The 25344-nt window shown below is 36.3% G+C and overlaps 1 protein-coding gene across 2 annotated transcripts in view; it reads right to left on the bottom strand.

Moving 5' to 3' along the window:
* The window catches only part of PEX1 (peroxisomal biogenesis factor 1), a 49435-nt gene extending 24237 nt beyond the window's left edge, over nucleotides 1-25198 (bottom strand). For both annotated transcript variants that reach the window (XM_044677864.1, XM_044677865.1), the window contains exons 1-11: nucleotides 24932-25198; nucleotides 14465-14608; nucleotides 10144-10227; nucleotides 9799-9913; nucleotides 8925-9703; nucleotides 7465-7584; nucleotides 5933-6056; nucleotides 5607-5716; nucleotides 4658-4740; nucleotides 3218-3350; nucleotides 1916-2012 (exon numbers count right to left, since the gene is read on the bottom strand). In XM_044677864.1, the coding sequence (XP_044533799.1) occupies nucleotides 1916-2012; nucleotides 3218-3350; nucleotides 4658-4740; nucleotides 5607-5716; nucleotides 5933-6056; nucleotides 7465-7584; nucleotides 8925-9703; nucleotides 9799-9913; nucleotides 10144-10227; nucleotides 14465-14608; nucleotides 24932-25063 (1921 nt within the window). In that variant the 5' untranslated portion in view covers nucleotides 25064-25198. The remainder of the gene's footprint in view (nucleotides 1-1915; nucleotides 2013-3217; nucleotides 3351-4657; nucleotides 4741-5606; nucleotides 5717-5932; nucleotides 6057-7464; nucleotides 7585-8924; nucleotides 9704-9798; nucleotides 9914-10143; nucleotides 10228-14464; nucleotides 14609-24931) is intronic.
* Nucleotides 25199-25344: the final 146 nt, after the last annotated feature.

Here is a 25344-nt window from a genome sequence, read left to right as displayed (position 1 = left end):
CAAGTGCTGAAGGTTTTTTAGGCCTATGAAAGGTATCAAAATATAAGAAAAATAGTAAAACATTTTAGCATCTACAGAGGATATATTTTGATGGACCTGAAGGGCCCAGATTATTTTTCAGGGTATAAAATGAGGTTGGGGGTATTTTGGAACAAAAGAGGGGAAATCAAACCTATTTTAATAAAGAATACCTTGTCATATAACAAACATTTTGATACATAACTTCATATTTTAGAGAAAAAGTAATGCCACCAACCAAATTTTCTCAGTACAAGCCTAATTCACATTCAGCAGTCATCATGTTTTTGTAGGAAAAGGTTGAATGAGAACCATCCCATCCTCACCACCTCTCCCCCATCCAAGAAGAGGAAATAAAGCCCAGAGGGGTTACATCACATGCACAGTGACAGATTTCAAGTCAATGGCAGAATTGTGAGTGATTCTGAATTGCCTGGCTTCCCAACCACTTTCCAATGATTCACATGGCCTTTCAAAACTGGAGTGCCTATATTTCTAATAACAGACCACTAAACATTGAAACTCAAATGGATTTTGTCCTGAGGATATATATTCTCTGAAAGAACCCCAGATTGAATATTTGAGCAATCACTTTGGAGGGTTTTCTCTGCCTTGTCCCTTCTGGACTCATCTATTATTTTATTATATTATTATTCCCTTTTATCCCTGGGAAATGTAAAAAATGTGCTGATTCAAAGGACTGGGCATATGATCATTTTTTAAAGGGAAATTCTTTTAAAAATGGAAATTTCCTAAAAATAAAATTTCTTGTTACTTTCATCCCAAATGAGTCAAAAGCAACACAAAAACTACCATTAAAAATATTACTGAATTGAATCTTTTTTTTCCTCACTGGCTGACAGAAGGGTTCCTCCAATACTTTATTCTTAAACTTACTTATAAACCATTCGTCGCTAAAAGAAACTGGCATTTGTGGAAAAAGGAAATCAAGTGATCAAAAATAAAGAAGCCATCTAGAGAAATGTTCAAAGAACAGATGTTCAGAGAAATATTTACTAATGAATCCTTGTAATTACTAACCTAATTGCTTCAAGGTTTACAGAAGACTTTGTTCACAGTTTCCTTTTCTTCAAGGTATATATAATCTGATCCCTTAAAATACTCACCAAAATTCCTGAACATGCCAATAGATGATGTCACTTCAATCTAGACGTAACAAGTACAGGTATACCTTCCACATTATAACTCTCCCTCTTGAAATATTATGGATCAGCAGAAGACATTAATTGGGAATTTTGGAGGAATTTGGTAGAAGCTATAGATGACATGTGAAAGCCAGCAGATGATGCAGAAAAAGTATAGAAACTCAAAAATGCAAATTTTACAATAAGGTACTACTAACACTCCATAAAAGAAAAATAATTCAGACTTCTACTATGGTACAAAAACAGCCAAAAAGTTTTACACGGTGCCATACCTCTAACTGCCACAACGTGGAAGGGCTACCTGTACAATATAATTCATATTCAACTTTGTTGCCTCTACGTATAAAATTATATCCATTGTAAAACTAAGCAAAGACCAAAGATGCATAAAAACAGGGACTCACTGACTAAGTGCCCAAGAACAAGTTATACAGCACAAAATACCAAGCTCATTTATTTGCTGCTCCTTGAGAGTCTGAAGCTTTTCTAGCCACTCTCACGAGAATACCAGCTGACCCCCAATGCCTCAGAGCAGCCCAGACCATTGATGGGGTCAAAAAAACTCTACTGCCTTCCTCTTTCCCTTTATCAATGACCCTTAAGCTAAGTAAAACAACAACAAAGAGGACCAAGTTAGGCTCCACATGATAAAGATGAATGGAGAAGTCCAAGCAGAACTGGACCCCGTGTGTGCTCCCTCAGAACATCACTCACACAAATGATGCTCCTACCTCTCAAAGCTTTACAATCTATCACTTCCACATGAGCATCCAGCTTGTCTGAGGCTTCTTTGCAAACGGCCTTGGCTAAAGTGGACTTTCCGCTCCCCTAGAAAAGAAATATTTGATAGTAACTACATTTTATTAGTAATAAATCCAATAACAAAAATTGATAGTAAAATGCAGAATGGATTGGGTGATCCATCAATAAATAGGTAGTACTCAAATACCAGATGCCCCCAAAGTATTCAACTCTGCCCCTCCTTCAAGGAGCTCATGACCTATGGTTTATATCTTACAGAATGTCATTTTTTGTAGGGAAAGGATATAAAAGTCTAACACCTTCAACCATTTGGTGCTAGTTCTAACTAGGAACAGCAAACTATAGGTTCACATCCAGCCTGCTGCTGAATGGGCCATAGTTCAGTCATTTAAGCCAAACCCTGATTTAAATCTATCATTTTTTTCTCAATTTAAGTACACCAGTAGGTAGTGAATTATTTGGCTTTGTGGCCTGTAGGTCAATGTGTCAAGGATCAATGACTTTGTTGGTATGGGATATCTTTCACTTACACAGAGAGCAACTTCTCTGTGATTCCATCTTCAAATTTTCCTGTGACTAAGAAGTTCAGAGGACTCCAGAGCTGGAGCTCTAACTAGAAGAGACTTCAGGGACCAAATTCTCTCCTTTCACAGGAGAGGTAAGAACTTCTGAGCAATTTGTTCACATACTGTCAGAGGTAAGATTCACATTCAGGACTTCCTGACATCCTGTCTAGCACTATACTACCCTTCTCCTTCCTTGAGCTTGGGCTCTGAAATTAGAATCTGAAGGTTCTAAGTGAGGTTCCAAGTGAGTAGCTTGTCTCTGCAGTAAAGGACACAGTTTTTGTTTGTAGCCATTTTGACCAAACAACTTTCTCCTATATTTTCAGGATCTCAGTCAGGTAAAAATTAATTGAGGTTTATGAAAACCTGACCTTCCAATAAATGTCTATTAGGGAATATATCTTGAAATTTAAATTAGATAAAAACAAAAGACAGATGAAGAATATTAAAATAATAATCAAAAGGAAAAAAATCATAAACCTAAAAGGGAGTCTGAGCAGAATGAGGCAATAACTTCTGAGTCTTATGATTGTAGCTTGGTAAAGACATCTTATTGCAAAATCTTGCACCAGGAAGAAGCTAAAGGAGGCAATTTTTTTAGTATATAATCAACAACTTTCTTGAGTACCCAAGAACCAAAGACACAAACATTAAAAGAACTCTAATTACTTTCAAGTTAAGAGTTAAATGAACTGTAAGCAGCACCTTTGCTCCTGATATCAGGATAGCTCCATTCCGAAGTCCTGAAACAATGGAGGCCAGTTGGCGAGATAAAGGACGTCCCAAGAGACTATGGGTGACATACTCCAGACAGATTATTCCTTGTTTACTCACCCCCCTGCAGAACAATACAAAGTAATAAATTAGATAATTCAACAACGAAGCATAATAATAAAATATTGCTACTAGAAACCCCAAATTTCTATATCAAGTCAGAGCATCGTAAACAATAGATAAAACTTTTCAAATTCTAATTTTTGGAAAGAGTCTGATTTAGTGAAAAGTCTGAAATATGAATTTTTAAAATTCAGTTTTATTACTTTCATGTACATGCAAAAATTAGGATGAAGTTATTAGCTTGGCATAGAATAGATCTTTAAGGGACTTGTTTTAAATTTTTAAAAGGTTTAGGTTTTTTGCAACGAGCACATCAGTTATTAATAGGTACTTTAAAAGTGTTTGGCTAAAGTTAAAATAGATTTTTTTCTTTAAACACACTCTCTAAAATCTTACTGGTAATATAATTTACTTAGCAAATCTAATTTTTAACAATAATTCAAAGACCAGCCTCGGTACTATCTTATTTCATTACAAATTCCAAAATATTTTAGTCCAGCTGAATTCTATACTGACAACTCTCTGAAAGTTCTTATTTTATAGTATAGATATTTTTTTCTTCCCAAAATGCTAGTAATAGCACTTAGAGAGTGCTCTGAGGCTAATAAAGCCTCATATGTTATTTAATTTGATCCTATAACTTTATAAGGTGGGTGACTTTTCCACAGTCCCATGGTCAGTAAAATGTCTGAGGCAGGATTAGAATATGGGTCTTCTTGATTCCAAGGCCAAGACTATCCACTATACCACTTAACTGCCTACCAATAATGCCTTATTAACCCAGGTTCCAATTGTATACAGTTCCTTAGGAAATTAGGCATTAATCATATATTTTGTCAAAAACTTAGCTGAAAATCCTGCCTCCTAATGATTTATTTCATCACCCTTTTGGCTTTCTTCAAGAACTGTGGAAAGCACACTCAATCTTGCCCAGAAGGTAAAGGAATAAATAATTTAAATACTAAAAATGTTTTTTCATTGAAATTTTACAAAAAGATTTGCTTTGAGAATTACTAATTACTGTTACCGTAATCATAGCATGAACAATTATGTTCGCATCTGGTCTCTTTCCTCTTCTCACAAATAAGATTCTCAATGTAAAGTGGTTAATAAGCTTTTGGGTGTATGAGAGTCATGTGAATCACCAAGACAGATATTACATAAATGGAAACAATCATTGGAATCATTAGAGAAAGCATGAGTGAGAACTTAATCATTATTGGCATGCATATTGTAATGTTTGTACATAAAGAACCTAGCATAGAGAGAATATTTTAAAACAAATTGCGTTTGACCCATACTTCTTACCCTAAGGAGTTCAGTTTTAAAAATGGAAGAGCACAGCTGGTTTCCTCACTGCTTTCTTCTTGTGCCACAGGATACAGAAGAACCTATCATAACAAGGAAAAGCAACTTGAATTTTGAAAGATTTATGATAAAAAACCAGTTTCATTTAGGAAACAAAAAGCAAAGTTTCCCTCAAATACAATAGTATGTGCTTTCAGAATACTAACATTTATAGTATGATATATTAAATCATTTTGTTTCCATAATTGCTTTATTCCTCATATTATGGGGCATATATACATAACTAAAATGTTTTGGTAATTTGGCATTTGGATAATACCCCTATAAGACAGAATCTTACATTCTACCTGATATGCCATTCTATCTCAATAGTATTAGAACTTCTAAAAAGGTCTATTTAAAACAACAACAATAATGTTTTTATTTTAACTGTGTTAGATCAAATGTGAGGAAAGAAACATAATGAAATAAATGGGGAAGATTCTAAGAGACAAGTCAATTTGCAAAGAAAAGCATGAAGCAGGCAGTGATCAGTTCATAGTCATCTTTGCATTCACTGTTGAAAGTCAAAGAAATCATAACATATTCAAAAGGCAACATGTCTCAACCCCTTTTCTCTCACAAGTGATAGTACTTGGTAGTTCATTTTTATACAAAGGAAGAACTAAGATTAGCAACAAATTTTATAATTAATTTCTTTAAAATATTCAACTTAAAAATTTTTTTTGTAGAAGATTTTATTTGCTAATAAAAGCATTCAATGTAAATCTAACCAGTATAGGTATTGTAAATATGTTAAATGAAATTATTCTATAATCTAGCCATTCAGGTATAACACTATGACCAATGGGTTGAGAATGTCTTTAGAGAATACTCATCTATACAATATTTTCAGTAAGAAATATGAAATCATTATTTTACTAAATATTCAGAATTGCAAAATATTTACTTGTATATCAATCTTCTGGAGCAAGCTGGCACTCAACATAAAAACATTTTCTGAATTATTTTTTTCTGTTTCCAAAGTTTGAACTATACTCAAAGAAAACTTCTTCAGCCCTATTGAAAAGATAACACTAAAATTATTATGATTAATATTTAACTCAAAAGTTAATCCAGAATTTAAAAGCAAATATCAAACTGAATGTAGTTTCTTTAAAAATTTTAATTTAATTTAAGCAGTTACACTGCTCCTCAGGGCTATAACTCAAAAAAGGAGAGTACTTTATTCTTGTCGGGGAGGGGATAGAAATCCAAAATAACAAAATTACTTACCATCTTTAAATGTCAAATTAATGTATTCTTCGGCAGATAGTATCCAGGGACAAGTTACTGTACTAGAATTCTGTAGCCATGAACTGAAAGCAGATTTTATGTCTTCTTCACTTATATCTTTATGCTAATCATAAAAAGGAAACAAACATAAAGAATTACCTTCACAACTATTTCTTTATCTTGCTGGTAGCATGCAGCTTATTAAGAATGTTGAAATATGCTCAGAAGGTATGAATATACGCTATAGTCAAAGATTTTTTAAAAACACTGCACTTGAAGAAGAATGAACAGAAGTAGGCCCTGTGCTAAATTAGCCAAATTATTCAAAGTGTGGAGGATGTTAGTAGTATATTTAACAGTAAAAATTGATATACAACTGAAGAAGCTTTCTTATCCTAACTCTTCAGGGTAACTTTTTGCTAGCCTGTTTCCTTAGAAATGAAAAGTGGCCAAATGATCCTCTGGGCTAAGTAAGAGGGAGAAATCTGAGGACCAACAAGCCTCCAAGATGTTTGTTAAGTGAGTGACTGAAGATCCTAGAATCCCTGCATTCAGTTTCTTCCCTCTCTTGACACTGCTCTCCTGTTCCTCGTTGCTCATCACCTCCCTTTTTTCTCATCATCCATCATTTTGATTCTCTCTGAAAATTAGGTTTATTTTTGCCCTTCTTTGTTTCTATCATCTCTCCTGCTCTCTTCAAACTAGTCTAAAGTCAATTTGTGGATTACAGGGCAGCTGGGTAGCTCAGTGGATTGGGAGTCAGGCCTAGAGATGGGAGATCCTAGGTTCAAATCCAGCCTCAGACACTTCTCAGCTGTGTGACCCTGGGCGAGTCACTTGACCCCCATTGCCCACCCTTACCACTCTTCTGCCTATGAGCCAATACACAGAAGTTAAGGGTTTAAAAAAATAAAGTCAATTTGTGGATTACAAAGAGAAAGCAAGATTCTAATGTATTATTATTATCATTTAAACCCTTACCTTCTGTCTTAGAATCAATACTATCGATACTAATTATCAAGGCAAAAGAGTATTATTTTAAATCAAATAAATTTCCTGCATCCTCACTTTTTTTTGGATGTTGAAGACTTAGTCTTGGGAACTTAGAGAAGTCTTAGGAGGGTCATGAAAAAGCCTGAGACCATTAAGTATAAGGGTGTACAATCAAAGAATGTTAAAGCTAGAAGGGATATGAGACAATCTAGCCAATCAACAAGCACTATTTACTGTGTGCAGTAGGTGGTACACTGGATAGAGCAGCAAGCCTAGAGTCAGAAAGACTCTTTCTGAGTTCAAATCTAGCCTCTGACTTAGACTCTGGGTAAGTCGCTTAACCCTGTTTGCCTCAGTTTCCTCATCTGTCAAATGAGCTGGAAAAGGAAATGGTAAACCACTCCAGGATTTTTTCCAAGAAAACCCCAAATGGGGTCACAAAGAATCAGACACAACTGCAATGACTAAACAACAGAAACAACAGCATTAGTTTATTATACATGCAAAAGGATTTGAATACTACATGAATTTGTACTTACTAAACTTTCTCTAGGTTGTAATTTGATAGACTTTGGAATTTTAGGGATTGATTCCACTGCTGATATTCGGATAGAAGAATGCATTTGTATATTTAGTCTTTTTCTCATTTCTTCTGGCATCTGAAACACACACACACACACACAATGTTAGAAATCAATGTTAAAAAAATGGAAATATATTCAAAGTTCAATTCAGCTATAATTTTCATAAAATAGATACTATTTTTCATTTCCAAAGTTTTAGATGAAGTTATCCAATTGGTCAAAATTGCTGAGTGTTAGGCAGGATTCATATTTCAAAAAGAAGTAAAGAAGCTCTAACAATTAAATTTTTTAACCTTAATTTTTTCCTCTTTTTAGAATTAGAGCTGTGCAAAGATATATTTGACATATAGATGATATCAAAAAAGAGAGCTTTCAAGGTAGCTTTCTTTCAATAAAACAGATTCAAATTAACTTCAGTTCCTTTGTTGAGCTACATGTATAAACTAAACTGTGTTTGTTAGGAGAACTAAAATCTTTAATAAATAGGGCCTATATCTGATTAAAACAACTTCTCCTTAGTACCCAACACAGTGTTCAATAGTATATGTTTCACAAATATTTGTTGCATAAACAAAGAAGAACTTGGGACATATTGGAAAAGGTAATAAAAATTAACCCCACAAGACCAGATATCAGACCTGGTCCAATTCTAGACAAAGTTGTAAACTTAAAAACAATAAATAAATAAATATATCCCACCCCCATCCACAATGAAAGTGACAAAGAACCATTTATTTAGTTTGTCTTCACCATCTACCCTAACTTCTGAAGCCCAAGTTTCAGTTGTACTATCTTTAAACAGCTGTAAAATGAACCTCTATATAGCCAAAAGATTAATTAAAAGAATGGAATTAAGAAGAGAATAATCTCAACTTGATGCCTATACAAAAATCCTCTGCATTCCCTTAGATAAAATCTTGGCCAATAAATATTCACTGCTTAAGTGAATATTGAATGAACTAACAAAGTGGCAAAAATCTTGAGTCCCTCTCACACTCAATGGTCTGTGGGTATTTCCAACAATCAATCCATCAATAAAAGTGTGAACGTTGCTATAATGCCCCCTTTAGGTCCAAAGCACACAAGTCTTTCAATCTAACAGTGCAGAAAAAATGATGTGAAATTTATGGGGAGCCAAATAGCCTTTCTGCCTGTGGCTCTAGTATTTCACTCTTTGCCTCTACCCAACTATGCCAATCTTTACATTTCAAGCAAATAAAAAGAAGCCCCTAGCAACTAAAAGGTTGGGAAACCAGTATCTTACACACTACCTGGTTTTTATGTTCTGTTTTCCTCATATAACACATTGCAGTTCTCACAGAAAATAATATTCTATTTCATAGTTTCAAATATTATAAATACATAAACAAGTTCCTCCCCCCCGCCTCCCCCCAAGTCACAAGGTTCACACTAACCCAAACTTTCCCAGTATGGAGAACTTCTACAGTGTTGTTATACTGTATGGAATTCTTCAGTTCCTCAAGTCCATTCCAGACTATCTGCACCACACAGGCCTTACCAGCTCCTTGACTACTACCTGAACGAATCTCTTTTTTGTCTTGTTGCTGAGCCATCTGTTTTTCCTTGTCAGGTGACAGAGCATTTTGCTTTGTTTCACTTGGTTGTTGCTTTGGGGAGAGCAGCTGAATTAACTTGCCATAGGTCACAGTAAAAGTGGGCTCCAAATCAAAATATTGCTGATTCCAGGGAAAAATATGAATGGCATGGTCTTTCTGAAACAGAGATGTTGCTGATACACGTTGTATGCTGGGAGGCTGAGAATTACATACTCTGAAAACACAGTCTTTTGGAACAACTGTTAATTGCATATTTTTGAATGCATTAATTTCACTTGAGCCCCAGGGTGTGTCAATTTTTTTCTCAGCTCCATAAGAAAAAATGCTCCCCATTAGATTCCATATGTTTGGCATCGTAAACATGCCAAATAGAAGATCAGAATCTTGTTTATTTGGTTCAGGGACTCCTGTAGTGCTGGAATCAGGCTGTTTGGTTTGAAATCCCCCAGTCATGTCTTCTTGGTCTCTTGTATATTTATTCACTATTCCTTGGGTATTATCTGCTGTAGAAAAGGGTAAATCAGTGGCATGTTCTTTGGTCTGGCGTGACTTGGAATGAACGAAGAGCTCAGTGTCATTTTCTAGCCTACCGTAAGTGGCAGCTGGCATTAGTGCGACTAGGAAGAAAACAAAATCATTAGTACATTCTCCTCTACATTAGATTAATATAGTGCTGTAGAATAAAATGGAAAATCTTCAAAATGAAACTTACCAATTTGAATGTAAATATATGTCTGCTGATCAACCCAAACAGGGAAAATCGCATCTGGAAAGACTATTCGAATCTGATCAAGGAGATGCTGTTCGAGAGAAGAAGCATGGAGCTCCTAGGACAATTTTACATCACATCAGAGAAAAAAAAAGATTCAAATGACATTTTTCATTTGTTCCAGGGTAATTATTTTGTCTAACAATAATTAGATCTGATATGAATCATAATACAATTATTTTAGGAAGCTAATAATTAATATCAGAGAAGGGAACATTAATGAAAATGTAATTTTAACATAGTTGAACTTTAACATGAGAATACTTTTTGACTTTTTTTTTTTTTTACCAGTATCTCCCAATCATCTGCTGTGAGGGGTTTCACCTCAACTTGATGACAAGACACCACATGGGAACAGGGTCTGAGAAACACCTGGCAAAAATAAATTTTTCATAAGTTAAGATTTTAAATACTTATCCATGGAAAGTATTTAAATAAGAAATAGCATGGATGTAATACAGCATACCTGTTATTTAAGAAAAATACTGTACACATATAACAGCATACCAAATATTATTAAGAAATAACCAGAATAAGTATAAAAATAAATGGAGACATTATAGTGTCAGGTAATGACTTAGATCTAATTATAATTTACAATGTATATCTATAGATACAACCCACCTAAACACCTTAATTGGCTTCGTGAAAATAGGAAATTAGAATAAAAATATTACAGACGGCAGCTATTCTATTATTAAATCATCTAACTTGTGCCTCAGGCAATCAGCTAAATGATGTACAATGTGATATCAATTTTATGGTTGGGTTTGGTTATACTGTTACAAAATGCTGCTTGGGCAACTTTATGTAGGGTGTATCTATATTAATTATAAAATGGTATTAGGATGGTTTTTATGAAAATAACATAATAATTTATTCACTCTAATATCTAGAAAACTGAGAATTATATTGAAACTGAAACTGGTGCTAAACAAGAACCAATGATTCAATATAAATAAATCTTACACAGCTAAAGGATAGGCTAGTCTAGAGGGACCTCCAACAAGTCAATTTGTAGACTGACCTGATCAGTCTTAGGGCTTTAACTTCTAGCCACATACTCCTTCTCAATGGGAATGGTTAGTGCTGGTGAGCTGCAAATACAGGGCTAGACTGCTAGCATATCTCTTCCCTCGCGTCCTCTGAGACTGCGTGTGGGGCAGGGTACAGGGAGAAGCCAATAGGGTTAAGATGCAGGTAATTCCTGATATGCTTTCCTTTTTGCTAACAGCACAGTTTTCAATAGTATTTCCCTTATGCTTTCTTATCTGTGATGTCTTCATTTCATAATGATTAATATGTCCCTCATACTCTAAACCAGTGATGGGCAAACTACGGCCCGCGGGCCAGATGTGGCCCCCTGAAATGTTCTATTTGCTGCTGCTTGACATTACTCCTAATCTGACGAATACGATGAGTAGGATACAATATACAATGAAACTTCCAAAGAGTTGCCTTAGAAACAGACTGACAGATGAGCATTTCCTTTCCTTTGGCCCCTTCTTTAAAAAGTTTGCCCATCACTGCTTTAAACAAATAAGTATGGAGCAGCACAGCTCCTTACCAATCAATCGACAAGCACTCATTACCTAATTATGTCACCAACAAGTTAGAAATTCCTGAACTTATGTGACCCATTATCTTTCTCTCTCTTTATCAGGAGCTAATGACCCAGAATTATAGCTGTGGTATGAAGGATCTACAAAAATGCAATTAGGAGCCCACTTATTTAAAAAAAAAAAGTGGAAAAAACTCCAACATAGTAAGTTGTGCTGTGTTAGGAGCTGGAAAAAAGACATTTTACAGGAGGAAATAGTAAGGAAGAAGGTTGAGAAATAAATGCTTTACTTCAGCTATTTAGGTACTAATAAAGAGAATTTAAGGGTATTTGGGAAGTGATTCAAATACAGAAATGGAAAGGTATACCTTGTTTCCAAAAAAAAAAATTCTACTAACAGGGCCAAGTACTAGGGAGCTTCTGAAATCTAAGAGCCTGAGGGTGAAGACAAGATGGTAAGAACATCTGAGCAATGATGATCAATGAAGGGGGAAACAGAAGGGACATCCCTGGGGGCATGTGCTTCAGGTCATTCAGCCACATAAGAGTATACTGTGGAGCTGTGTCCAATAATTATGGAATGCCAGGGCCTTCCACTATCAGGAAATCTTGACAGAAGCACCATTTTCTAATAGAAGAATATAAGGTCAGCTAGGATTTGTCTGGCTTTCAATATCATCTCTAAAGAGATAAAGAATCTGACAATGGGACAGTCACTTGGTAAAGTAGAACCACTGGTAACAGTCCAGGAAGTGAATACAGGCCATAGCTAAATATTGACTCTATTTTAGAAAAGAATGCTTCAGAGAATTCAAAAAAAGGAAGGCATGATGGCAAATCTCTAAGACTCTAAAAAATGAAATGACCCAACAGAACTGGAAGTCCAAAAAGAAACTGTGACAAAATAATTATAAGCATGGGGGTCACTTAAGGGAACTTCAGATAAGAAAACACCAAGTGACAAAAACTTCAACTGCTCTGACTGTCCTAAGGTCATATAAGAAGAGGTAATCAAAGAAAAAGGGAAAGTGTCTAAAGAGACCCTAAAGTTGGATTAAGAATTCTCTAACAGATTTTAAAAGTATTTGCATAATCCCTTTTACTTTTTGTTACAGAGTTGTCTTATGTCTTACAGGGGAGTCAGGGAAAGTTGGAGGAGTCAGGGAGAAAGAGAGAGAACATAAGAAAGAGAAAGACTGCAAGAAAGAATGACATCTCTTGAGTCAAGTCCTTGGTTCTGGCTTGGAGATGTATGAGAGAGGCAGCATACAGGCAGTCCAATATAGAGATGACAAAAAAGGTGATAGAAAAAGGAGAAGAGATATTCAGGGGAATGAAAGTGATAACAAAAACTATCAATAACATTTAATTTTTTAAAAAGCAGACCTGTTTAAAAGAATGGGAGAAGAGTACAGAGGCAATGTTAAATGAAAAAGAATGGCATGTGCCTAGGAGAACATATTAGCAAAGAAAAATTCAGAATAAGTTATTTTTGTGAAAAGGTTAGATACAAAAGGATTTAAAAAATATTCACTGAGCAAGAAGAATAACAAAGGTACAAGTCCATTGCTTAGGCCAGATGGCATAATGCAAGAAGTTCTAACAACGTAATTCCAACTTTGCCTCTGCATTTTCTACCAGGGAGAATGCTTTTCAAACCAGAAAGATTAGAAGATGATTAAAAAAAAAAAAGGCTTCAAGAACAAGATACTCTAGAAGATACTTAAGAGACCTATTATAACAATAGTTTAAGGTACTAGATGAATTTGCAGATCTGATTGCTAAAACCACTGTCATGGAACTTTGAAGAATCATATAGAATGGGAAGGATGCCAGAAGATGTAAGTTAAGGAAATGTCTTTTTAAAAATAAAGAAAAAGTGGATTTACACTAGCAGAGATCTGACTCACTATATAACATTAACTTACTGTGTGTATAGCTATGGACACCTGTCTATACTATCCACTCAAAATTCCTAAACTTCATTTTCCTCATCTCTGGGACTAAATGGTCAGCATAAGATCCCTTCTAGTTACAAAATCTTTTTACTTCAGGTAAAGTTTTTAATGAATGATCAATGCTCTAATAATTAAATTATTTATTTTAATTTGTAATAAGCGATAGGCCTGGTAATGACACTTTCAAATCAAAGGAATGAAAAAGTATTTTCATTAAGAAAAACAAGTATTATACTAAAGTTTGCTTAAAAGCAAAATTAAAATACATAGCTTCTGGGGCACCTGGGTAGCTTAGTGGATTGAGAGTCAGGCCTAGAGATAGGAGGTCGTAGGTTCAAATCCAGCCTCAGACACTTCCCAGCTGTGTGACCCTGGCCAAGTCACTTGACCCCCATTGCCCACCCTTACCAATCTTCCACCTATGAGACAATGCACAGAAGTTAAGGGTTTAAAAAAAAATATATAGCTTCTGCTCATTAGGAGTTTGCAAGCTTAAGTTATTTAACTGCAAGGATGTTGTTAAGATGAAGAGTAGCAACTTTGATAATGAACATTTAAAAAACTCATTAGAAACAAAAAAATGATGTTTAAAGCATAATAATAGGCAGTTCTATAGTGCTTTAAAGTTTGCAAAGTCTTTTTATATGTACTATCTCACTTTTGCCTCAAAATCATCCTGTCAGGTAAGTACTATGGGGTTGTATTCATTTTGTAGATAAGAAACCTAAGGCTTACAGAGGTAATATGATTTGTCCATATTACATAACCAGTGCTGGGATTTGTATCCAGGTTTACTGACCTAAAGTTTAGTACACTATACCACACCGCTTCTCTATGATAAGTAAAGACCAGAATTTAGGAAATAAAAAAATAATTATAAATATGATTTTGTCTATGAACAAGTATATCAGAAAAAGCTTTAGAAGCCATTCATGGGCAGCTATCCAAGGGCTTATCTTATAGAACAAAACCTTAATTTTCCCTCTATTTTGAAAAAAAAGAATCTGAATACTGTAGTATTTTCTTTTCATTACTATTTTATATTAGATTAGATTAAATGAGTCCCTTCCTCACATCATTACACGCTTACCTGTTCCCCATCTGAAATTCCAAGTTTCTGGCCAAACTGCCTATTAATTTCAGCCACATTTTCACCTTGGTTAGTCTGATGTCTGCCTTCCACCCAGCTCAAGAATATAGGCTGGTGACCCCAGGCCACTTCTATAGCTTGATTCTGTTTTTATCAGAGAGAAGAAAAATAAAATTAGGCATCATGTTGCAATGATATCAAACACAAGCCATTCTCATTGTCTATACATGGCCAAAGAATGCCTTTCAGTATTGGGAGATATTCTGTACATGGTGTACAGATTTGCCATGTAATGCAAACAAATGCTTAATGTGTGATTCTTTTTCCTAAAAAAATTATTTATTTTAAACACTTTTCTTTTTAAATTGAGTTCCAAACTCTTGTCTCCCTTCCACTGAGAAGACAAACAATATATCAATTACACATGTGAAATCATGTAAAACATTTCCATATTAGCTGTATCAAAATAAAAAAAAAAGCAAGGAAATTATATTTCAATCTGTACTCAAAGTTCATCAGTTTTCTCTCTGGAAGTGGATAGCATTTTTTTTTTATCCTAAGTCCTTTGGAATCATTTGAATCATTGTATTGATCTTTTACAGTTGATAATCACTATAACATTATGGTTATGGTACACACAGATTTTCTGGTTCTTCTCAGTTCAATATAGGTTTTGCCATGTTTTTCTAACCAATCCTCCTTCACTTCTTATGGCACAGAAGTATTCCATCACACCCGTATGCCATGACTTGTTCAGCAATTCCCCAACTGATGAGCATCTCCTTAATTTTCAATTCTTTGCTACCACAAAAAGAGCTACTATATTTTTGTATATATGTCTTTTTCCTGGTGTGGTCAGGTGTTACAGTGGATAGTGTTGGGCCTGGAGTCAGGAAGACTCATCTTCCTGAGTTCAAATTTGACCTCAGATACTTCCTAGCTGTGTGACCCTGGGCAAGTTATTTAATCCTGTTTGCCTCAGTTTCCTTATCTATAAAATGAAAGGGAGAAGGAAATGGCAAAGCACTTTAGTATCTTTGCCAAGAAAACCCCAAATGGGGTCATGCAGAGTCAGTCACAACTGAAATGAATGAACAAAGATTCTTGTCCTTTTATCTCTTTAGGGAAGGGGGTACAGATCTAATATTGGTATTTTTTTTTCTTAAATCCTTACCTTCTGTCTTGGAGTCAATACTGTGTATAGGCTCCAAGGCAGAAAATTGGTAGGGGTAGGCAATGGGGGTCAAGTGACTTGCCCAGGGTCACACAGCTGGGACGTGTCTGAGGCCAGATTTAAACCTAGGACCTCCCAACTCTAGGCCTGGCTCTCAATCCACTGAGCCAACCAGCTGCCCCCTAATATTGGTATTGCTAGAGAAAAGGGTACATAGTTTTATAGCCCTATGTGTATAGTTTGACCATTCTCTATATAATGGCTGAACCAGATGACTATTCCACCAACAATTCATGCATACACTTATTTTCCCTTATACTCTCCAGCATTTGTCATTTCTATTAGATATGAGGTGGTACCTCAGGGTTGTTTTAATTTGCCTTTCTCTAATCAAACATGATTTATTCTTCTGAAAACTAACTTCGTATTCTTTGACCATTTGTCAACTGGGGAATGGCTTTTATTTTTATAAATTTGACTCAGTTCCCTATGTATTTGAAAAATGAAGCCTTTACTTCTAAAGTTTTAAAGTTTCTTTACTTCTACAACTAAAAAAGAAGTTGCTATAAAATTTTTTGCAATTAGTTGTCTATGGTACCTTTTAGCAAAAGTTAGTGTTCTTGAATATCTCTTTTAATTAGGTCTATTTTTCCTTTCACTTTGAGATGATTACTATCCCTACCTTTTTTTACTTCAACTGAAGTATAATAGATTCTACTCCAGTCCTTTAACTCTGTGTCTTTCTGTTTCAAGTGTATCTCTTGTATACAATATATTGCTGTATTCTGGTTTCTTTTTTTTTCTTTTTTTCTTTTAACAATGAATTTCCACATAAGTTTTCCAAAGTTATATGATCTATATTGTCTGCCTCCTTTCTTCCTCCTCCCCCCCAACCCCCAGAATTGATAAGCAATTCAACCTGTATTATCATGCAAAACACATTTCTATATTATTCATTTTTGCAAGTGAATAATCTTATAAAACCAAAACCCCAAAACACACACCCAAATAAACAAGTGATAAGTCATATGGTTCCATCTGCTTTTCTACTCCAACAGTTCTTTCTCTAGAGGCAGATAGTGGTCTTTTTCATAAGTCCTCAGAATTGTCCTGGATCAATGTATTGCTATTTGTAGCAAAGTCTTTCTCATTTGATTGTTCCACAATACTGTAGTTATTGTGTATAATGCTCTCCTGGTTCTGCTTATTTCACTCTATCAGTTCACATAGGTCTTTCCAACTCATTCTGAAATCATCCTGTTCATCATTCCTTATAGCACAATACTATTCCATCACCATCATAACTACAATCTGTTCAGCCATTCTCCAATTGAGGGACATCCATTTAGTTTTTAATTCTTTGCCACCTCAAAAAGAGCAGGTAGAAATATTTTTGTACAAACAAGTTCTTTTCCATTTTTAAAAAAATTTCTTTGGGATATGGACCCAGTAGCTGTATTACTGGATCAAAAGATATGCATTCTTTTATAGCTCTTTGATCAAAATCCAAATTGCCCTCCAGAATGGTTAGATCAGTTCACAACTCCACCAGCAATGTATTAGTGTCCCAATTCTGTCACATCCCCTCCAACATTTATAATTTCTCTTTACTGTCATAATGGCTAATCTGATAGGTGTGAGGTGTTACCCTGACAGTTGTTTTAATTTGCATTTCTCTAATCAAGAGGGATTTAAAACATTTTTTATATGATTATTGATAGCTTTGATTTCTTCAACTGAAATTGCCTATTCATATCTACCCAATTCTCTATTAAGGGTTAGTTCATCCCATTCATATTCAGTTAGGTTTGATGTGTATTTCACTCCAGCATATTTTCTTTTGTTTATCCTTCTGTGGCTCTTTTTATCCTGTCCCTTCTAAAGTCTGTTTTGCTTCTGATGACTACCTCACTTAATCTGTCCTCCTTTCTATCCTTTAAAATCTGTGTCTTTCTGTTTCAAGTGTGTCTCTTGTATACAATATATTGCTGTATTGTGGTTTCTTTTTTTTTCTTCTTTTATTTTAATAACGAATTTCCACATAAGTTTTCCAAAGTTATATAATCCATATTGTCTGCCTCCCTTCTTCCCCCCTTCCTAGAATTGATAAGCAATTCAAACTATATTATCACACAAAACATATTTTCTTATTATTTCATTTTTGCAAGTGAATTTTATAAAACCAAAACCCCAAAACATATACCCAAATAAATAAGTGATAAGTTTTTTGTATCACTTTTATTTTATTTCATTTTATTTTATCCTTTTTATCATCTCTCCCCATTCCCCATATCACCTATTCCCTTCCCCTCTTACTTCCCTTTTGGTTAAGATTTCTATAGCCAAAATGTTGAAGGGATGTGGCAAAATTGGGACACTAATGCATTGCTGGTAGAATTGTGAATTGATCTAACTATTCTGGAGTACAATTTGGAGCTATGCCCAAAATGCTATAAAACTGTGCATACTCTTTGATCCTGTAATACCTCTTCTGGGTCTATATCCCAAAGAGATGATAAAGAAAGTAGAAAGGACCTACTTGTACAAAAATATTTATAGCAACTCTTTTTGTAGTGGCAAAGAATTGGAAATTGAGGGGATGTCCATCAATTGGGGAATGGCTGAACAAATTGTGGTACATGTTGGTGATGGAATTCTGTTGTGCTTTAAGAAATGATATGCAAGATGATTTCAAAAAAGCTGAAAAGACCTGTAGGAACTGATGCAGAGTGAAATAAGCAAAACTGGGAGAACATTATACACAATAATAGCAATATTGCACAATGATTACCTGTGAAAACTTGGCTATTCTCAGCAATGCAATGATCTGGAAGAATCCTGAAGAATTTATGACAGAGAATACAATCCACCTCCAGAGAAAGAATTGTTGGAGTCATCTTTCACAACAGTGTATTTATGATTTTGTTTTGGTTATGTATGAGTTTGCTCTTACAATGACCAATATAAAAGTATGTTTTGCATGACAATAAAAATAAAGTAATAAAATATTTATATACCCATTCTGAGTGTGCACTTATTTTCTTCCCTCCTTGGACCAGTTTTGACGAGACTGAGGATCAAGCATTGCCTGCCACCCTCACCCCTATTTTCCTTTCTACTATAAGACTGCTCCTTTATGTACCTTTACTGTGAGAAAATTTTACCATTGTCTCTTCCTTCCCTCCCTCTCTTAGTGCATCCCTCTACTCACCCGTACATTTTTTCTTGAAAATCATTCCAACATAATCAACTCGCACCTGTGCCCATTTTACATAGACTTATTCTAACTGCTAATAATGATAAAGTTCTTAGGAGTCACATGTGTCTTCTTTTCCTATAGGGATGTAAACAGTTTAACTTTACTAAGTTCCTTATGATTATTTTTTCATGTTTACCTTTTTATGCTTTGAAGTTTTGATTGAATATCAAATTTTCTCTTCAATTCTGATATTTTCATCAAGAACACTTGGCATATCTCTACTTATTTAAATATCTGTTTTTCCCCCCTGAAGGATTATACACAATTTTACTGGGTAGGTTTTTCTTGGTTGTAATCCTAGCTCCTTCACTTTCTTTCTGGGATATAGTCCAAGCTAGTGGTTCCCAAACTTTTTTGGCCTACCGCCCCCTTTCCAGAAAAAATATTACTTAGCCCCCTGGAAATTAATTTAAAAAAATTTTAATAGCAATTAATAGGAAAGATAAATGCACCTGTGGCCATCACCGCTCCTCTGGATTGCTGCAGCACCCACGAGGGGGTGGTGGTGCCCACTTTGGGAATTACGGGTGTGTTATTTGGAATTTTGGGGGTTCCACTGAGTGGTATTTGGGGCTAATTTCAGTTTTAAATATTTAGATATATGACATACTTCCTGTAGACATTTAGGGGACTTGGAAACTACATTTTCCATGATTCAACAGGTTTCTGGTTTCTGATGTGATTTGATGTGAGCTAACATAAAGCGTAGCTTAAATTGGGAGGTCGGGCTTGAGACTTTTTCTTTGGTTCATAGGAGAGGTGAGAGAAGGTAATGACTAATGGCAGGGCCATGTTGGTAAAATAATACCAACATGGCCCTAATTAAAATATTACTTCTCCTTTTAATCTAAATCTTAATTATTTTTAATTATTACACTGGTCCAAGCCCTTTGCTCCTTTAACATAGAAGCTGCTAAATTATTCTGATTATGGCTCCATAATATAGTTTTTAAAAATTCTTACCTTCCGTCTTAAAATTAATACTAAGTATTGGTTCCAAGGCAGAAGAATGGTAAGGGCCAGGCTATTAGGGTTAAGTGGCTTGCCCACGGTCACATAGTTAGGAAGTGTTTGAGGACATATTTGAATCCAGATCCTCCCATCTCTAGAATTATTCTTGACAAGTTTTGCATCTTTTGTTAATCATAAAGAACAAGATCATCATAGAATATTAATCAAATGATTTTGTAATTCAGTAGAAGTTAATGTATGACAATCTATTATCTCTAAGAAAAAATGTATGGTGAGAATGAAAATCATGCTAACATGTATGTAATCTTAAGAGAAAGGTATAAATAAAGAAGCCAGTAGATGGTGGACAGAACAGCCTCTGCAAGCCTTACTGAGTCTCTGGCTTAACCACTCCACCCCTGAGATACCTGGACCTGGGGGAGTCGGCCTTCCCAAGACTATACTCTACCTCTAGTATGATCCTTTCTAAGTATTCACCCAATTGTAACTTGGGACAAGAGGTCTTTCAATAATTGACTCAGATAGGCTTAGTTCAAACATTTAGTATTGGTCACAGACTAATTCAATAGTATCAAAAAATTGATACAAAAATAGTTCTTTTCTTTCCTATAACAAATTTTGAAGATATTTTGCCCACCAATTAGTATCATTTATATAGATTTAAATCATTATCTAATTAGATTTTTCTAATCAATCACAAATGCTTTCTATTCACAATTCTTTAGATCTATATAATGCATTTGGTAAAAAGCAAGATTTATAATCAAGTGAGCTCTGCACATGAAATTTGGTGACAGTGGCAACTTTTCTCCAGTACACTTCCTGCTATCGGCTTAATGTTTTAGGAGGTTTCCTTCTATATTAGTAGACTTGTGAAATCCAATTTTTTTAATAAGCTTATTTATTGTGAGGCACTGTGAAAGACAGTAAGGTGAAGATTACAGGTCTTGCCCTCAAATAGCCTCTAGCAAAGTTCCTAACTATTCTGATTGGAAATCTGTGAAAACATAAATTGAAGGCAATGTGCTAGGGACACAAAGAAGACACAGAGGGAGTTGCCCCAAAAGATTTAATGCAGGTTTGGTCTTAATGAAGATTAAAGCTATTAAAGATGAAAAACTTTTAAGTTACTGAAGCTTGCAACTGAACTAAGACTTCTGGGACAGACTGTATTTTCAAAGACTCTTTTCAAGATGCTTACAAACTACTAGTCCCAGCTCCTACAATATTTCAGGAGTTCTCAAAGTGTGGTCTATATGAGGAAGTCCTGTGTGAGGAAAAATAGCTCCACCCTGCCCCGGCATATCTAATGACCTAGCATCAACCTAAGAGTTAATTTCGGCTTGACATTCCCTGGCATCAGCCAGAGTGTCACTGTGTAACTCGCCACAGAGGGAGGATCTTGTGGGATATATAAGTCCTAAGCCAGGAAATACAAGGTTCCGCCTTTTTTTTTTTTTTTTTAAACCTTTACCTTCCGTCTTGGAGTCAATACTGTGCATTGGCTTTAAGGCAGAAGAGTGGTAAGGGCTAGGCAATGGGGTTTAAGTGACTTGCCCAGGGTCACACAGCTGGGAAGTGTCTGAGGCCATATATGAACCTAGGACCTCCTGTCTTTAGGCCTGGCTCTCCATCCACTGAGCTATCCAGCCGCCCCCACAAGGTTCCACTCTTGAAGGAATGGGTTCTCTGTGTGGCTGCAGAAAGAATATAGGTCTAAAGCCAGCTAAATGAAGAGACTATAATTAGGGTAACCCTTTCTTTAAAAGAAATCTACCTCCATCTCCTCTCTCTCATTTCTCACCTTATCCTTTATGTTAATAAACTATTTCAAAAAACTGAGTTTACCGACCTGAGGTCAAAACTATTTTTATAATAATATCAAGAAGTTTTATTTTTTAATATGGTAAACATATAATCCATGTAAACAAAAGCTCTTAGGGAGGAGTCCTCTATAATTTTTAAGAATATAAAGAGGTCCTGAGATTAAAAAAAGAGAGAGAGAACCAATGCTAACGCCTATTTGAGGACAAGGATTTTTCCCTTTATCTTTGTATTTTTCATAGCTCTTCAAAATAAATAAGCAGCATTCCAACGTGCAGATTAAATGGAATGAATCTCTGCCAAATGCTAAGGTCTCACAAAGGACAGCTCTGGGTTTATTTTGTGTGTGTGTGTTTATGCTTCTTTTTCTTTTGATTTAATTCACTATTCCTACCCTGGAAAATTGGAAGGGGGAGAGAAAACTCCATTCCTAGGCTATAAGGTACTTGAACAGATACCTAAGTCAATATTCCCATCTTTCCTAAGAAGCAAATTTAAATTGTCAGCATATTTTTTCTTCATAGCAGTTTTCAAATGTTTAAATGATAGAATCTGAGTCAGATGAAATCTCTACAATAGCTCCAACAAGTGGTTTCTCCACTATTCATTTGAACAATTATAATGAGAAAGGAACCTACTACTTCCTTACATAGTCAATTCTACTTTGGGGTAACTAACTTTGGGAATTTTTTCCTTACATCACTGATTATGTCAGTCTTCAAATGGAAGCTTTAAAATGTAGCAGTTTTTATTTGATCAATGTTGACATATATTTTTTCAAATAGTTAACAAAGGAGGTTAACAAACTGAGGAATGGTAGGCATTAATTGAAGAGGATGATTAAAGGGAAGGTTCCTTATTTCATATTACTTAGGAGTACATACAATACTAAACATTATAAATTTATTATGTTATATATAAAACATATATAATGTGAATTTGTTACAATATGAATACAAAATGTGAATATATATTCAAATTTTGTTAATATAAATATAACTATATAAATTATAAGATTTTATAATACAAATATGGGCTCATGTAGATCATGTAGAAAAAAGTCAAGAAAACATGAAGAAAATGAGGTGAAAAAGAGTATGCTTGGATTTGCATTCAGACCCCATCAATTCTTTTTCTGGAGGTAGAGAGTCTTCTGGAATTGTCATCAACCACTGAGGGGCCTTTCATGGTTGATCATTGTATAATATTGCTATTACTGTGTACAATTTTCTCCTAGTTCTGATCACTTAACTTTGAATCAGGTACATGTACATCTTTCTGGGTTTTTCTGAAATCATCCTGCTCATCATTTCTTATAGCACAACAATATTACATTATAATTCTATGCCACAACGTGTTCAGGCACTCCTCAGTTGATGGACATCTCTTCAATTTCCGATTCTCTGTTACCACAAAAAGAGCTGTTATAAATATTTTTGTATAACTTTGTCCCCTTCCATTTTGGGGGAGATGTCTTTGGGATATAGACCTAATGAGGTATCACTAGATCCATGTTAATCAATGTTATGCACAGTTGTATAGCCCTTTAGTTTAGCCTATAGTTCCAAATTGCTCTCTAAAATGGTTGGATCAGTTCATAACTCCACCAACAGTGCATTAAATGTCCAAATTTCCCCACATCTACCAACCCTTTCTAGGGCTGCTTATCCACCTTTGGTATTCACCTTTCACCCAACTCTCACCTGTAGCATGAGCCACATCCTAATAAAACCATCTTAGCAGATGGGCTAAGCTAGTAACCCACAGGCCTCAAACTCATCAGTGAGTTGGGGGAAGGAGAATGTCTACCCCAAGGGCATGAAGACTTCCCTTCTTGGAATGGGTGGGCGAGAACAATTTGTTCCAACTACCATGAAAGCAGTAGACATAGAAAATGCCAAAGTCATCCACCGCATTCCCAGTCATTACTAATTATTCTGATTTTTGACCTGCCACTGGATTTTGATGACGGAAAGAGAAAGTGAGGCTGAAAAATTTGTCCAATTCTGCCTCACTTAAACTTAATTCATTCTCAAGTCAAAATCACCTTGCAATGTTAATGGTCCTAGGAAGTTTGAAAATAATTGTGTGAGCCCGGGCAAGTCAATTAACCCTGTTTGCCTCAGTTTCTTCATTTGTAAAATGAGCTGGAGAAGGAAATGATAAACCACTGGAGTATTTTTGTCAAGAAAAGCTCAAATGGTGTCATGTTGGTCTGAAACAACTAAACCACAACAAACATAAATATAGTGTTAAATGTAGGGCTTTAAATGACTAATACACAGGATTACAAAAGAAACCATTTATTTTGAAATAGTTATCAAAACATTTTTTAAATGTTCAGGAAGCCCTGGTTAGTTTAGAACTAAGTGGTGCGGTAGACAGAACTAGAGCTGGACCTGGAGTCATGAAGTCCTGAGTTCAACTCTTGCCTCAGTTAATTAACTATGTGACCCTGGACAAGTGATTTAAGCTGTCTGCTTCAGTATTTGTAAAATAGAAACAGTAATAATAATACCTGACTCCCAGGGTTGATAAAGAAGTTCTGGGTAAAGTGCTTTGTAAACCTTACGACACTAATAGATGCTGGCTATAACCAACCCTCCCAGGCTCTAAGATGCCTTTCTGCTCTAAGTAACAGATTCCTGTCTGAGCTGCATCAGAACTGCATTTGCACACCAGGGGAGGGAAACGGGGCAAGTCGAGCCAAAACCTTTAAAAAGCCCAGGACCAACAAGCTTCCACGAAAAGCCAGCTGGATGTCTGTATGGAGTCAGTTAGCTCTATAAACCGTTACACAGATGCCCAGGACGTGTGCGGATCACAGGTAGGACCCAGGCCAGTCAGGTCAACACTAGCTGACAAAGGCAAAGACTCCCAAATAGGAGGCGGGGAGGAACCAGCGGCTCCAGTCATGACCTTGAGTGAGCCTTGGCCCGAGAAATCCCAGGGCGTTCGGGGAGACCTCCCCACACGCCCCCGCGCCACACCCAGGGGTAAGAACCTGGAATACAGAAGAAACCCTGCGGCGTGGAGAGGAAGGAACAGACTGAACCAAGGTCGCAGCCAAGGCGAGGGGCGGGGCTCCAGCCCGCGGCGTTCCAGGCCCTAATTTGGCCCCCGGGAGGCTCCAGCAGCTCAGGCCCAGCGGCCCGGCCTCCTAGCCCTTCCCGTCAGGCCTTGCGGCAGTGATGGCGGGTGAGGGGAGGGCGGCCCCGAGGCAAACCGCGCACCTTACCTGCTGCAGATGCAGCTGGGCCGCAAGCGCCCGCGGCAGGTGGAGGAAGCAGTCGCGAGCGTGGGAGAAGGAGATAGTGATGGTGGTGACCCCTCCAGCCCCGGCGCCCTCGAGGCGACCGCTGCCCCACATCGTGAGCGAGATAGCTAGCGAGTGATAGACGGAGCCGAGCGCCGATCTACGCTAGGCGAGAGGAGCCGAGCGCTGAGATGATCGATCGGCAACTGATTCCACGGACTGACTACTAGCCTGACTGTCCCGAGGGGGCGGGACCACCGAGCCTCGTTACCGTGCCACCGAAAAGCGGTGCCTTCTCGCCTTCCCCCCGCCCCTCCGCACGTGTCATCGGCGCTCGAACCAATCCCAGCAGGCCGCTGCCTGCCGTGCTCTTTGATTGGATAAGTGGGATGGCG

Source organism: Gracilinanus agilis, chromosome 5, assembly GCF_016433145.1.
Source record: "Gracilinanus agilis isolate LMUSP501 chromosome 5, AgileGrace, whole genome shotgun sequence".
Lineage (NCBI taxonomy): Eukaryota > Metazoa > Chordata > Mammalia > Didelphimorphia > Didelphidae > Gracilinanus > Gracilinanus agilis.
The sequence above is the reverse complement of the archived record's forward strand: the minus strand, read 5'-3'. Positions and strand labels throughout refer to the sequence as shown.